General features: G+C 47.6%; 1 protein-coding gene across 1 annotated transcript; it reads left to right on the top strand.

Moving 5' to 3' along the window:
* Positions 1 to 1,750: 1,750 nt before the first annotated feature.
* LOC120955110 (delta-sarcoglycan) lies at positions 1,751 to 11,314 on the top strand. The gene is made up of 6 exons (XM_040375637.2): positions 1,751 to 2,532; positions 5,290 to 6,094; positions 8,294 to 8,414; positions 8,502 to 8,763; positions 8,861 to 8,984; positions 9,946 to 11,314. The coding sequence occupies exons 1-6, from the start codon at positions 2,516 to 2,518 to the stop codon at positions 10,150 to 10,152; spliced, it is 1,536 nt and encodes a 511-aa protein (XP_040231571.2). The 5' UTR covers positions 1,751 to 2,515; the 3' UTR covers positions 10,153 to 11,314.
* Positions 11,315 to 16,438: the final 5,124 nt, after the last annotated feature.

Genomic DNA, 16,438 nt, shown 5'->3' with positions numbered 1-16,438 from the left:
TGAGTGTTTGCCTGTGCGTGTGTGCCAATTTCTGCTAAAAATACTTTTCATCGGCTTCCGCGTTGCGATGGGCCTCAGGTCCAATTGGAATGTGCATGAAGGGGCGAACTGGCCGCGAACGGCGCGACTGGTGTCCTGTTTCGGTGTGTTCAATAATTGCCCCCCATACGCTCGAGTTGATTTGTGAAGTGCTAACAACTGTTGAGGCTGCTCCGTTAAGTGCGTTTGAAGATTGCTTTGAATCCATTTGGTCAGAAGACATTAAGCCTTGGGGGGGGCATGAAGCAGAATTGGAGCATGATCTTTCAAATCACGTTTAGCTCACGACGCTTGCTAGACGAAACAAGATAGAAGCGGATCTTGACATATCTCTCATCTGTATAGTCGCAACACTTCTTCCCAGTGGAACAGAAGTAAGGTTTTAAAATTGGTTGTAGTGGTGAGCGCTCCCAAAGCGGAACTACATGGTTCCGACTTCGCGTTCGGCGTCGATTTTGAAACCTAATCCGGAATCGATACTGGAACCGATTTATCTATTTAGTAATTTATGTTAGCAAACTTCGAAATGTGCACCTGTGGCTCAACAATATTTAAGTTATGACTAAGCCGAGGAATGTATGTGCCGGAATTAACGCATCGGATAGGACAAAAAGGAGTTACAAAGCGTAAAAGAGAAAGGGAAGAGCTGGAGCATTGAATGCGAAAAGATCGTAGTAGTAATTGTAGGTCGCTAACGGGTTGGGTGGAATTCAATATTCTCTTGGGGCGTAAGGGACGAGACGGAACATAACAGGGAACAGGCGATAACAAAGAAGGCGCAATCTAAATTAGAGCAAAGAAAAAAAGTGGCGAAATGGGACAAACAGGATCATGAAGCGCCTAATTTGGAGAGTTCTAAGCTAAGTAGTCGACAACGGATAGGGTATGGTGGAGACCAACAGAGCAGATCTTTAACTCGACGACTAACCGAAGCATTAGTCCGTCATTGACGTATGCTGACGTAAAGCACCAATTTGTCGTTTAACCACACATCGAGGTCTTTGATAGATGCAATGCTAACCACATATAGACTAGTTCTAGAGAGCTTTGTACGATGTACGACCAAACAAATCAATTGTGAGGACATAAACAGAGAACAAAACTAAGCAGAAAATATGTCCACCATATTCAGGAGGAAACCTACAAATGCAAGCTGAGGTAAAAAAATGCCATCAACGTATATAACACAACCATTTGGAGAGAGTACGCTTCCTTTAGTTCCGCCAGAGAGACATTGCTGCAGCCGATTCTGGAAACCTGGATTACTGGAACTGGATTTCTATATCACTGGACGCTCTAACCGATTGCGGAGCTGATTCGGGAAATGATACTGGATATGATGGACTTATTGATGGATTTATTTTTCCTTCCGACTATCATTCCAAAACTTCGACTACCTTTTCAGATAAAAAAGTTTGCAATTTAACTTGATTTAACCTATGTTCTGAATGCCATTCAGATTGAAATTTCGTAAACTTATCCCGGATCTACTCTTCGCAATTCTTGAAAAAAAAAAGTCGAGCCGGAATCGATTCCGACCAAACCTTCAGTTTTCCCATCACCAGCGTGTTGTGGATGCCCAGTCAGCGTCGACTTCCCCAAGCGTTTCGAGTAGAAGTTAGTCCGAGTATGCTTCATCTCGCAACGAGCGTCAGCAGGTGTGAACACACGTCGGGAACCACGTCTCGTAAAGTGTGCTTACGACGTTCGCCGAGATTAAAAGAGAGAAAGAGAGAGAGAGAGAGAGAGAAATAGAGAGCGAGAGAGGGAAAGAGAGAGCGAGAGAGAAAGAGAGTAGGAAAGGGCGAGAGCGTTCGACAAAGAAAGGTGAAACAGTCTCACCGTTACCCTCCTATTGTCGTTCATCTGCTTCATATTCCACGGCCCAGTTGCTCGTGCGCAGAGGACTCATCGTTCAGACAAGCTTGGGTGGTGTTTTTAAGCCTAGAGCTTCACTTCACTACGTCCTCCGCTCTGTCATCGGGATCGGCGCGTGTGCGTTTTTTTTTTGTTTTTTTTGGTGTGTGTATTCGCTCTAGAGTAGCCGCACGCGGACGTACTCTACGCCAGAGGTTTCGCACGCGCGCACAAACACACACGGTGACGCGGGCTCAGTTCGGTTCGGTGCGTTTTGCTGCTTCGAGACCAAATCGCGTGACGGCATGTCGGTGTACGCCAACGTGTCACTGCTAGGTCCCGCTGGATGCTAGCGCGTTTCGTGCCAGTACGCTCCAGCGGCTGTCGGTTTGTGCAAGTGCGTAAAGCGGGCGTAAAGCGGTTCGCAGATCGTGCGTTTCGTCGAGCGTTAAATCAATCGCTACAATCAATAGTTTCCACTGGCAAGCAAAACAAAAAAAAAGAAGGGTCCAAGGACCGACGACAGCAGGAAAGACGCGTCAAACCGAGCAACAGCATCAGCGAGGGCGTTGTCATTTTGGCATTCGCGTCACACGTGTAAAGCTACACACTCTACGCCATGTCGCGTTACTCAAGGTGAGTTGTGCGACGGTTCTGCCACGCACCGAACACAACACGGACCTGTGCCCGACACTATAAATAGTATTCTTCGTGTGCATCCGCGGCTTTTGCTTGCGTTCTTCCAACCCGGGGCTGACCACCTTTGCGTGCCGATTGATGTTTGATTGTTTGTTAAACACTCGGCTGGTGTAGAGGAGCCTGGGAGGAGGCAGCGCAAGGTCTTGTGCGGGAATGCATCCTCCGGCATTCATAATACTATTGGAATGATTGGGTAAATTGGCTTCCTCCATACTATTCCCCAAAGATCTTACTGAAATCACTACGTCTGAAGTGAACGTTCGCTTTATTTCATTGGTTCTTTCAATTTGCATTCAAACAAACAAGAGCAAAGCGCTTTTAAGCGTTCCCATAATGCCAACGAGACCACACGCATTTACAGCAGTTCGGTGCATCGGAATGACAGCGGACATAACATTACCTCGTAGCACTCGTACTCCACCCAGCCGCACGTGTGAAGGCCAACGTGTTCCACAAAAGCGCACACAGGACGGGCATGGTCCATTGGTGGTCGGTTTTACAAATTTCCAAAGCTAATGCCCACCTAATCCGCTCCAAATAAACTCCAAATCAGACTTGGCAGCACACCAATCAACGCCAGCTTTCGGTCAGAAGAACCCGGCTCGGACCTGAATGTTCCGTGGATGCAGTGCCCTACCAGTTGGACGAATGTGTTGGAGGCGTCGGCATTAAAGGATTGTGAGTCCGAACCCATTATCACCTGCGGAGTGCCTTTCGGCGCCGTTCGTTCGACTACCCTTACTAATCGAACGTCAGTTGTCAGAGTGTATATATCGGCCCATGTTTTAAATCCGTGGGCGGGTCGGTACCTCACCCCCTGCGCGACAGTGTTCACCCGTGATCGGTCGTGAAGCTGTGCGCCAGCACATAATTATGGACAATTTCTATAAGGGCGTTCCACCCACCCTTCGCCAGGCATGCCGATGTAATCCTATCCTGGACACGTGTCGAGCGCGATTTGGTGTGTTTCTTTCAATGTGTTGAATGCTAGTGTGTCCGAGTGTGAATGTTTCTTATCGCTGTGTTGGGCAAGTGTCAAACTAGATGTGCTGGGGTTTTCCCCCCTGCATCTAGTCTCTCGCAAGAACGCGGGCAGAATCAAGAGTGTAATTATCAAAGTGTTCTGGCTGCTTGGGAGCATCGTAAAAAGTGAGTGGCGAAGAGCCGGTCAACGGAAGTGGAATTACCATTAAAAAAAAAACCTCCACGCCAACTCCAACCTCCCAGCGTGCACCCGATTATGACCCACTTTGCGACGCCCTGCAGCAACGAGAAAATCTCGCTCGGCGTAGCCCCGACTTTTCGCACCCCGCGCAACCACGGTGGCGGGCCGTTGTGTTTATTTATAACCACTAAGTATCCCCATCCGCACACATGCAGGCCGGCCGACACATATACACAGCGCGATGTCTAGATAAACATATTCATAAACACCCGTCTCTCGGGGGGGCAAGTGCTCGGTTTCTGCCGAGAGCAAGGGGCAGGCGCGTTGGCTCTTAGTTTCGGAATGTTTGCGGACGGGCCCAGACGAGGAGTTTTGCCTGTTCGAATTTTATTGCCCGGCTGAGGGATGTTGTTTTGTTTGTTGTTATTGTTATTGCTCGCTTATACTCTGCGTGTTATGGGTGTGCGCGGTACGCACATATAAACGTCATCGTGTCGAGGCGTCTTAATAGGCTGTTTGATGTTTTGCAAGGTTTTTAATTTGGGAAATCGATCAGCTTGTAGCGTATTGGACAGAGGCCGCCGTAGCACAAAACCACATTCCATTCTTAAATGTGTCTAAATTATCTTCTACTTCCGTATCCAACCACGGCAAGCATTGTTTACGCACCCCGCAAACCACGTTGCTTCGTGCCTCGCCATTTCACTCACCTGTCAAACCTGTTAGTGCGCCCGTGCCAGACCAAGCGCAAAGCGTCAGCACAGGTGGACAGACTCTGTCAGACACTTACCTTTTAGCAACTACTGCAAACCCGAAGCCAACCGAGCTTCTACTAACTGGGAACTAGCTTTGTTTGTGTTCGGGGTTTTTTTTATTATTATTTAAAAAAAACACACACACACACACACCATTTTAAATACATCAACGAGTGAGGAGGTCGGTGGAAATCGGAGCTAACGACGACCTTTGACAGCTTCGTCCGTGAGCGGGAAGAAAGCAATGGAACCAAGCCATTAATATGGAAAACGTGCCCGTAGCGATGGCCGTTAGATTTTGATTTGCACTGTGTATGCGTGACAAAGCGCTGTGTGTGCTGGGTGGGTGTTTGGGTGGGCACGTGTGCAAATTCCCGAGCTAGAATCGATAATGCACTTATTTCCATCATCATCATGGGAGCGGAGCCGCCGGAGGGGTAGAATAAATTGAAAAGAAAATTCCGAAAGCCTGCCAAAGACGACGGCGGGTCGCGTTGCCCAAGCCGAAGTAACGCAGTGATGACAGACGGACAGTTTCTTGTGCCTTCCACAGCTGTAGCTCTGTGTGACCGGATCGTGCTTGTGTTGTTTTACTTGTGGGAAAATATCTTTGCAATTATCTTGGAGCAATCGCAAGCGACGCTGGAAAACCCCCGCGCACCAAGCACAGCTTGTTCGGCCGATTGATCTTGGTTTGTTTACTTGTTTGCTCATAGTTAATCCCTTTTTCTTGCTCCCTTTCCATATCACGTCTTGCGGGCCGTTTCCCTCCAGAGACGATCCGCGGTCAATTTTCTTCAGCAGCAGCAGCTCGACCCCGCTGCGCAGTTACGCCGGCTCGGACCTGCTCAAGCGCACCGCGGCCGGGGCGCCGAGCTCGCCAAACCCATCGACCAGTCCCACGCCATCCACCTCCTCCGCCACACCTCCTGGCGGGGAGCCCAGCGGCAAGCCCGAGCCCGTCGTTCGCATCATCCCGATCCTGTACCCGGCCCAACCGGCGCGGCTGATCGGAGGCACCAGCAGCTACGGAAACGCTGCCCGGCCCAGCCCACCGGATGGCCCGGACGGTGAAGCGGACGCACCAGTGAAGCGCAGCGACGCTCCGACACCGTCACAACCACCACCGGCAGCAGCAGCAGCACCAGCCGCTTCCACCGCCACAACCGGTATACTGAAATCGCCAGCCGCGGGCCAAGCACCGTCCGGCGGCACCGGGACACCGTCGCGTGTCTCCTTTTCTGCTCGACCGACCACCAACAGCAAGCCAACGATGGCCGGTCCGAGCGGCACCGGGAATGGCGTGCACGGCCGAACGCTGCCCCTGGCCAAGACGTCCCGATCGGGCGGGGTGGAGCCGCCGCTTGCCGCGCCACCCGTCGCCGAGTCGACGGCGAGCGGCCCGCTGCACCAGGCGGACCCGACGGCCGGGACAGGCGGGTCTGCCTGTCGCATGCAGCTCGCGCTGTACGGCTGGCGCAAGAAGTGTCTGTACGCGCTCATCTTCGTCCTGATGGTGATGATCATCGTGAACCTGGCGCTGACGCTGTGGATCATGAAGGTGATGGAGTTTTCCTCGGTGAGTGACGTTCCAGAGATAGTTTTTTTTTTCTTCTTCTTGTTAAGAGCAATTCATAATAGTAAAGAACAACCCTCGCACGACGTCGAAAACGCCAGAAAGTATGCAATATGTTTAATGATTAAAATGTTGTAAAATATAACATCTATACTTGTCATTAATAGATTTTTTGAAATCGTAAATTCTTATAAAATGACTAGATTGTGAACAAGGAGATGAATGTATTAAATATGTTATTACATATGTATATTGGGTTACGAAACGATCCAACTGAACAAACCCCTTATTTTTCAATGAAAAATGTACTAATGTCTAAAAATTGCATACTTTCTGGCGTCGAGCTAGAATTCCTATTGATGAATCGCAAAAGGATGTGTAAGTTATAATGCATTTAGTGTTCTGTTCTTCATCTATCATTTTTATCATTTTATATTACTTTATTATTATTATTATTATTATTATTATTATTATTATTGTTATTATTATTATTATTATTATTATTATTATTATTATTATTATTATTATTATTATTATTATTATTATTATTATTATTATTATTATTATTATTATTATTATTATTATTATTATTATTATTATTATTATTATTATTATTATTATTATTATATCCATCTTATTATTTTTTATAAGAAGTTTGCATTTAAACGTTGATTGTTTGGATCGCATGAAGAACACATACAACTGTTTGTTTCCAGCCATCTCACTGCCATCCCTCGATACATGTGCCTTTTAGCTAAGCGCCTAAACTTATGCAACTCTCGCAACAAAACGACTGTTGGTAGGCTGTTATCGGCTGCTTGTTGTAAAAATGGATTATTACTGAACCCTGAGACCAAGAAAACTCACCACATTGGAAACAAAAAATACTCAGGAAGACCTAGAAAGATAACAGCGCACACCACCGTTCACTGCCGTCTATCAAACAATCTTTTAAACCTGCACTGCTGCCTCCGCCACTGTCTTGAAATAGTTCCACGGCGCGTTAGAGCACACGCTTGCTGCTAGCTGCTCGAATTCCATCCATCCGTCCAATTTATCTCAATCTCAAAGATTCAACCATTCTGCTGCTGGTGCGTCGCTCCCACTGCCGGCTAGTTTTCCCAACTTCCAATTCTTCATCGGCAAACAATCAACGTTGGACAACCGGCTCAGCCACACAAGAGGGCTTTCTACCTTTTGGCTTCCTCCCGTTGACTGCCGCCGCTTGCTCCCACTCAAATTCGTGTGTCATGGTATGGCACCTTTCCCCCAGTGTTGGGTCGGCAACAAACATGAGCAAGAAAGAGGAAGAAACGCACAACAAACTGCCCACAAAATGATGGGTTAAATTGAAACTTTCACTTCCATTTCGGGTCACTTCAGTTTGCCGATGAAGTGTCCATCAAGCACCGTCGACCTTTTGCGCCTGGCCGCACCGGATCGGGACGGTCTTCGTAAACACACATACACACACACATCACATCACATGCTAGAAATGGCAGCAAGTGTAAAGATCATGACACGTGTTTATTTATTTATTTCCCTTCCGACGCCCCGAGCGCCGTTTTTCTCCTGTCGTGGCTAAACGAGTGAGAATTTCGTTCTACTGTTGGTATTTTTTTTTTCTTCTATACTTTGTGATTTGTTTTCCCAACTCCTTGCGGGTGTTTTTCGCACTCCGAAAGGCTCGGAATAACTTGCGAAGGGGTGCCTGGGAAGAGGTGGTGTTGCGAGGCCGCCAATTGGGTTGAAAGAAGTTTGATTTCTCACGACCTACAGCAGGCAGCCGGGGCCGTGGCTTGGGCTGATGTTTAACTTCGACCCCTTCCCGCACGTTTGCCCTTGACACGGTGGTTTGGGGCATGGTCTGCCCGCCCGCTTTGGATCTGATGGCAGGTCTGATGGTCTGTTTATTTAGCTGATTAAGTTGTTTTCGGTCGGTTTTTGGGGAGGGGGGGGGAGGGGAGCAATTCTTTCACCCTCCGCCGTGCAGTTCGCAGACGGATAGAAATCAAAAATGTCAGTTAGCCAGTTACGTTTACTTTGGGCTCTCTTTGGGAAAAAAGGTGACTTCGGTGCGTGTACTTGGAAGCCCTTTTTTTGCAAAGGGCTTTCGGGGTTTCCTCGGCACGCAACGGTAATCTCTTCTCCCACTCACTTGCGGCTATCTTGTTTTTTCCCTCTCGTTCGGTTCGTCCGCAGAACGGTATGGGCCAGCTGAAGATTGTGCCCGGTGGCATTCAGCTTACAGGACAGGCGCTGGTGCTGAACACGCTGCGGGCATCTTCGATCCGCTCGAAACACGGACAACCCATCTCGGTCGGTAAGTTGCCGCTCGATACCGCTGGCTGAGCGTAATCCTCGATAACAGGCTCTCCGTCTTGGCTTTCCGTCCCCCCCCCCCCCCCAGAATCATCGCGCAATCTGAGCATCAACACACGGAACGCGTACGGTGCGGTCGAGAACCAGCTGTTTCTCGGCCACGACCGGCTCGAGGTGCTGGCGAACCACTTCCGCATCACGGACACGCACGGCACCAACCTGTTCGCGGTCGACCGGGACGAGGTGATCGTGGGGGCCGGCTCGCTGCGGGTCGAGGGTGAAGGTGGCGTCGCGTTTCGGGACTCCATCCAGACGCCGCTGGTCCGTGCGGATGCCGGCAAGGATTTAAAGTGAGTACCCGCGCGTACGTCCCGAGGCTGGTGACATTGAGAATGGTGGCTACAATGAAACATAAAAACAAATTTTCTTCCCATTTTCCGTGCGCAGGCTAGAGTCACCGACGCGATCGCTGGAAGCGCGGGCCACTCAGGAAATATTCATCCAGTCGCGGGCCGGCGGCATCGAGACGACCTGTCTCAACGATCTGAAGCTTCACTCAGTGGCCGGCAGTGTAAGTATACCTTTTTGGAGGGGGGGGGGGGGGGGGTGGCACTTCATTTCGATTTGATTGCAAAACAGTGCCCAAATCTACAAAATTTAAGTGTATTACCTATGAACGCCTAATTTTATGCAATTCTAGAACGCCTATTCAACTTACATACTATAACATCATTTGCAAAAATTGCGGCGAGTTTATTGACTCGTTCAACGAGATGTTTAGTTGAAGGAAAAAATGCATTTTTTTATTCAATTTGATTAACGCCCCAAATAACCATTTTACTAACATAGGTGTTTATACATTTGTTAAATTCATGTTTTTTTTCAATATTCATAAAATGACCAAACGAAAATAATGATTCAAACTAGAATCCAATAAGCATGACGGTGACCGCTATTGCTAAACAACGTCATCTTGCATACAATTCCATTATGTGATCTATTAAATACTTGAGCAAAACAATTACTCATTGATATAATCCAACAACGCCTTGATTTATGCAAAATACCTAACATAATATAACAAAACCTTAATCTATGCAATGCACAAAACAAAGATATCAAAACAGCGTCTAAACAATCTTCACAGCGTAAGGTAATAAAGTCTAGATATTTTCTTTTTTTTTTGTAATAAAATGACAATGCCAGAATCAATGCAATCCGTATAAAAATATTGCAAAAGCCACTACCAATGAAATAATCATATCAAATAAGGTTTGTAAGTGGTATAACTAGTAGCAGATGGACAAATTCCCTTCTTATGAAGCTAAAATATCACTAGAAAACACCGAATGATACAGTTTAGGCGTCCTTTGTGGATAAACGCCTAAAGGTACCACTAAAAACGAAAAACAGGGCGTTTTTTTTTTTGCTCCTAACACGTTGCCATTTAGTTGAGCAATCGTGATTTTCTTAGCATTAACACTCTCACATCGTCTACCACTGTGATTTTATCTTTCCACTCCTTCGTACAGATCCGGCTCGACTCGAGCGCCATCTACATGCCGAACCTGAAGACGGTGCAAACGGTGGTGGGCGGCGGCGGAGGTCTGCTGCCCGCCTCCGCCAGGGGCGACGGCGCGGGCAAGATCTACCAGCTGTGCGCCTGCTCGAGCGGTAAGCTGTTCCTGGCGGCGCCCAACAGCGTCTGCACTGCCGACGATAGCGCCATCTGCAGGTAATACTAGTGTCGGTGCATGTCATAATCGCCACACGGGGGCGTGTTAGTAGCAGCAGCAGTAGTAATGGCACAAAAGGTGGGGGGTAAAAACAGAGAACACAACACACACACACATACACACACTAACATACTCAGTTTAGGTTTACTCGAATGCAGAATCACACCGTTTCGCCCCTTCCCGTCCCCGAGTTGCCTTAACAGACACAGTTAAAAAAAAAAACAAAACACAATAAGATTGTTAAAGGTTCCCAGCCTGGTAGACACGCATGGGCACCTGGTACATCCTTGCATGAGCTTACACTGGCGCTCGACGGAGAGGGAAGATAGAGAGAAAGAGAGAGCGAGAGAGAGAGAGAGAGAGAGAGAGAGAGAGAAAGAGAGAGAAATAAAGAGAGAGAGAGAGAGAGAGAGAGAGAGAGATCATCTGCAGAAGCCTTTTTTGTTTGTTTGCCATCGCCAGCTAGAAGAGTTACCCACTCTGTCCCATCTTTCCTCCCAGGAGCCTCATCCCTCAAATCCCCTACCCCTCCATCACCCCTTTTGTACCCCCATTCGCTGCTGTGCTTAACGGTGCCACAAAGAGGATGGCAGGCGAAAAAGATAAAAATAAACCCCAAAATAAAATAAAAAAAAAGATAAAGTAAAAAAGAAAAATGTTATACTCTAGCAACCAATTATGCGTACACTTAGAGGAACGATTATATATTATATATACATACCTTAGCAATGAAAGATAAGCGTTACATAGAGCTAGGAGCGCCCACGGTGCGGGCCCGACGATATCAATCAATACCGTATTAGAGTGTTTCAAATTGTTCCGGCAACAAAACGAGCAGGCAGCGAGGAGAAGAGGGCGAACAAACAAATTAAAAAAAAAAAAAAACAAGGGAAATCAAATCCGCAAGCTGGGGCAGGGTAGACAGCGAAGGTCAAGGGCGCATAATAGATAAGAGCAAATTTAAATCAATTATCCCCAAGATACAATATTCCCGCGAAGCGAGCCGCGAAGAAGGAGTTGATCGCATCCTTCTACCCCCTCCTCTTCCCGGTGAAAACGCCATTTTCTTTTGCTGCTCGTACAATATAAGATACATATCACTAACTGTAGCGTGTGTGTGTGCGCGCAAAACGAGAGCAACCTAATGACAGAGAGAGAGAGAGAGGAAAAAAACGGCACAAACATTGAAGAACGAAACTGCTCAAACCAAACCGTAAACACATGACACGACAAAATCACCTATACATTCGTACACACACACACACACACATTCGAAAATCCACACAGCGTACACGATACAAACAACAAAGATTGAAGAAAGTATGATACGATATTGATTCGACCTGAATACTGGCTATGCAGCGAAACTAGGCGCCATGTTTGAGTGTGTTAAAGTTGAACAAAAAAAAAACAAACAAACAGGGTTCGAAGGGGTTACACACAACATACCGAAACGAACAGCCGCTGAAGTGGAAAAAAGAAAGAAGAACAACAAAAAAAGCTAATAAAAAGGTAAATAACAAATGAACAAAAAAATCTGACCACCTAAAGAGTAAAAAAATCGAGAAACTAAGCCCGAAAGAACCTCTTCACCGTCTCTGCCAATCCGGCTGCGCGCAAGTGGGCCGAGAAAATGGACGCGAAAATTGTGTGAGTGGTGTGACAGGCTAAACGGCTTTCGGTTTGCCACCGCTGGCAAACCCGCAAGCGATCCCGTCCGTCATCTCACTACTAATTTGTGACATTTCATTCACTGTGCGATGCGTTTACAGGCACGTCTCGATTACTCGCTGGCGCGTCCGTTTCCGAGCGCAAGCGAGCTGACATGGTACGGAGAATGGCAGCGACAAAGCAGCGCTGAAACGCAGGCTGACAGCCGGGACATTCGCATCTCGTAAACTCGTTAAGTTAAGCCAGAACTCCACCCTTGCCGTCTTGCTTCCTTGCGCTCATTACGAAATGAAACGAAAGCGGCGGGAAGCGGCGGTTGGGCTTAGAAGCAGCATCAAAAAATATTTCTACCCAATGGCAGCATACCTGCACTATCAGCTCCTCTTCCTCTTTCCTTCTCCTTCTGCTCCATGCAGTTCTTTTCTCTTTGTATGCATTGCCCGCTCGTCCTTGAAGCAGGAAGCAGTGCTCTTACAAATGGTTGCCCACTTCATTCCTGCCTGCTGTGCGCTCTACTTGCCCCGTCTAACCGAGATCTTTGTATCCGATTACACTTGCCCTCTCATCGCACACACACACACTGTCTTTCGTCTCACCCAATCTTCCTTCGCTGTGGCTCCAAGCGAGGGATAGAAAAGCGGCAAACAAGCTGAATAAAAATCCAACCCCAAGTCCCGAGCACGGAAAATGATGAGCATATCGGAAACCCATCACGATTGTGCTTGTGCAACCCGGATCTTGCCACCCGTGCTCTCTCTCTCTCTCTCTCTCTCTCGCCCCGCCACATACACATACGTGCAGAAAACAGCTGACTGGCAGTGGAGAGGCAGAAAGAAACAGAGAGAGAGAGAGAGCGCTGGTAGCCGGGCAAGGAAGCGAACACTGGTAACCGCAAATGACAGCCGGGGTTTTGAGGTTGCCTCAACTCCCTTTCCTCAACACGGGCATTCGAGTGAAAAATAGTACATGTCGCACAAGGGCAATCATTTTCCGTTCGTTTCCGACGGTGGATGGCCGAGAAGGGTGGAGTGGACGCTTGTTTGTCTCGCAAGAACGACAGGTCGAAGGCAACAGTCGAGATGAACCACAGGTAAAGCTATCGTTTCTTAAAAATCCAAAATCCACCATTGTGCAATGTCCAGGCGGTTGGGATAACAATACGCTGTACGCAACCACTCATACAATCTCTCGCTATATCTACCTTGTCACTTCTGCACTGTTTTTTTTTTAATAAAAATGAATTAATATTGAATCATAGTGAGCACCAAAGTGGTCCAGAATCAATGAAGATCATGGCCGTACTTCAAACTCGTGGCGCAAAGCAGTTGCAACGTTTGGTGCCGTGACCAGGAGGGCGCTTGGTAAACACTCTTGTTCTCGTGGTTGCAGCACGATCTCTTCTTGTGTGTGTGTGTGTGTGTGTGTGTGTGTGTGTGTGTGTGTGTGTGTGTGTGTGTGTGTGTGTGTGTGTGTGTGTGTGTGTGTGGAAAGAGCGGATAAAAGGGGGAGGAAGCAGTCATGGGGCAGGTGATTGGCGGAGATATGACATGTCTTCCTTTTATTCTTTCTTCCTCCACCCCCCCCCCCCGCCACTCCCTCCCATCGCCTCGTGGTCCAACCAGCTCCCAAACAGACAAAAAAACAGGCCAGGTAAGTGAGAGCGGGGACGGATGGGGCACGGCAAACAGACAAAAGCCGCACGCCAGAGCACTGCTAGCTTTGATTCTCTTCCAACAAGCTGGGTGCGGGGAAGGAGCAAAGGGCCTTGATGGGCGTTTAGCGGTGGAAGCGGCGAACCTAAAATGTGTTTCAACCAGAAACGTAATATGCTTCCAGTCAATGTCAGACGGCAGGCGTGTTTCCGGCGACGGCGAAGTTGAGGGTCTCCTCGGTTGGTGGGGGTGGGAAGTGGGCGGGCTCGCCTTGGTGCACCAAAAAACAAAAACAGCAGCAAATACAATGAAAACAGGAGGGAAAAACGACTCCCACTATGACAGCTGCTCGACGGTCGAGAGAGAAAAGGATTAAATTTTAACCGAGAAACAACAAAACGGCTGCCAAACGGCTGCTGCTCGTGTTGTGCCGCTCGTGGATGCGACACGCTCCCGCCCTGATGCTCGCCCAGCATCAGCAGCAGCAGAAGAAGAAAATATAGCAGAAGAAAAAGAATGAAGGAGCGATGAAGCATCCGGTAGCGGGAGCGAAAGGAACCGTATGCAGCTTGCTGTTGATTCAATGCACAAAAACCGACCCACACATACATACACATATGCACGGAGCCATTCGGGACGGGAGAAAAAAACATCCTCCAGCCAGGGTAAAGGACAGGTGTAGCCGGCCCCAGCTGGAGGCGGGCATTTTATAGGATTCAAAATATTCCAATCCCCTCCTTCGCCCTGCCGCACCGGCGACGCTCGGCGCAGGAAAGTGTGTCGTCATCAAACACCACAATAGATTTTGAAACCTCCACCATTGCGCCATCCTCTCGCAATCAAACCACAATTTTGGTTTCCTACCGATCCGACCGACAACAACACGGGAAAAACAACACGAAGCGCATGTGTGTGTGTGTGTGTGTGGGTTGGGTTTGGCGTTGTGATGCCGATGGAAAATGGTGCCGTAGTTTCGCTTCTTTCCGAAATTGTGTCTACCAAACCACTGCCATCTTCACCGGCATTCGGCTCATGCTTCATCATTAATCCTCTGCCTGATGCATTCTAGATGCTCTGGCCGGTGTAATTCACTACGCACACCGCAATGAATTGGTGTGCGGTGTGCTGCAAGAAGGTTGACTATTTTTGAGAACAATCAAACGCACACAACTGGTGGTTTACCATTTTTTGTTAAACAAGTTGTTTAATCGAAAGAAAATGAGTTTGCAACATTAATTTGACGTTAAAATGGTAACGAAAAATAAATCGCCTGCATGTATGCAACGTGCTGGACAAAATGGTATTTATAAGAAGTATTAGAAAAAAAATATTTCAATTCTAATAAATTGTTTACAGAGAAACACAAGGGAAACGTCACAAAAAGTGTGCAACCCGCACTGCAAGCAAATACATTTGCAAGACCATTATTGAGCCATGCCACCGGCTAGTACTGAGGTGTTTTGTCGGCTGGGTCCCCGTAGAACACGGCAATGCCGTTTTCTTACCACATCGTTCCTTTCACTATTACCTTTATTATCTCCACACACACACACACACATACACACCCTTCGCTCACCCTCCAACGCCCCTTCATTACCCCACATTATGCATGCAAGCTGATGTGCGATCACATTTTGCTAATCCAATGGCCGCTCCCGGGTAATAGAGCGTACGGAAATGCAACGAATTTTGGGCGGTTGAAACGATTCAAAGCCACGGCCACTTGTCCATGGGCATGGCTTTTTGGCGTCGGCACAACAGTGCTCGGCACATTTATTTTTCTTGCATCTCTCGTTCTTCTTAGTATGGCAGAATTGGTTTGCCGGTGAGTAGCTTTACTCTGATGTTTAATGCTTCGTTTAATAAATTTAACTCCTTCAAGTATGCAAACCCGCACAGGAGTTGCTTTTGTGTGATGATGTGATACTTTTTCTACACCTGCAATACTTTGTAGGTTCTTTTAATAGGTTTTTTATGAGCTTTGTAGGTATTAAGATACATAAATTACATTGTAAAATAGTAAATATGAATCCTCACCAGCGTGGCAAAGCGCCTGAAAGTATGCAATGCGATAAATTGTATAAAGTTTTACTCATTTTGCTACATCCTTTTACAAGAAAAAAAACCATTATTCTGGTTGGTATAATGTGCCTAAATGCATGCAACCCGCTGTACCTTTTTGCGTAACAGTCCTGCAGCAGGAAGCGAATTGGCCTTGTACGTTTAATAATCGCTTTAAATTTGACGATAGATTTACTTCTACCTTTCCAAACTGTACCTGCATCCCCTACTCCCCTTTCCACCCATCCTCATTCCCTTCCCTACTTAACTCACACTGATGTGGAAATTTGCAAAGAAAAGGCACACAGTCCGCTTTTTATTCGCATCCCAAACGCTTTTACCGAAGCTCGGGTAAAATGCTGCTCCAAGAATTTGGCGTGTGTATGCGTGTTTTGGTGGTGAGTTGCCACCCGCACCAACCGTTCTGTCTTTTGTGATGTAAATAAAGCAAATAAAAAAGGGCGCCGAAGGCGGCATTTCCATTCGAACTTTTCGCCCACAACTGTTTAACAATGAAAACTTCTTTTCCTTCCTCGCGATTTTCACTCGCAGCCACCCTCTTCCCCTCCTCCACCAACAACCATCCCCTTTGCGAGAGATCATGGATCATAGCAAGGGAGCAAGGAAGAACCACAATTAGCGCCACAATGCCAGTCGACAGGGTTTGATTGAAAGGGGGCGAAGGTTTTCCGATGCAACACACATACACATACATGTGCAAACGCGCAAGGGACGGGTAGGTCCCACGCACAAAAGCCAACAGCAGTACACGCACAGCCGTATGCAGCCGGGCAGCGATTTTCCGGCGATTTTCCACCCGATTGATATGCAAACGCTGCCGAGAATCTGCGGCCCTCCCCACCGTCGTTTCCCCCTCCAGCGTGAGTGTGTGTGTGTGTGTGTGT

This window comes from Anopheles coluzzii, chromosome X, assembly GCF_943734685.1.
Source record: "Anopheles coluzzii chromosome X, AcolN3, whole genome shotgun sequence".
NCBI lineage: Eukaryota > Metazoa > Arthropoda > Insecta > Diptera > Culicidae > Anopheles > Anopheles coluzzii.
This window is presented reverse-complemented; position numbering and strand designations above follow the sequence as displayed.

Excerpts from the sequence above, each read along its gene's own strand:
- LOC120955110 (XM_040375637.2), top strand. Across the intron at positions 6,095-8,293 it reads AGGTGATGGAGTTTTCCTCG|AACGGTATGGGCCAGCTGAA; the intron begins GTGAGTGACGTT and ends GTTCGTCCGCAG. Across the intron at positions 8,764-8,860 it reads GATGCCGGCAAGGATTTAAA|GCTAGAGTCACCGACGCGAT; the intron begins GTGAGTACCCGC and ends TTCCGTGCGCAG.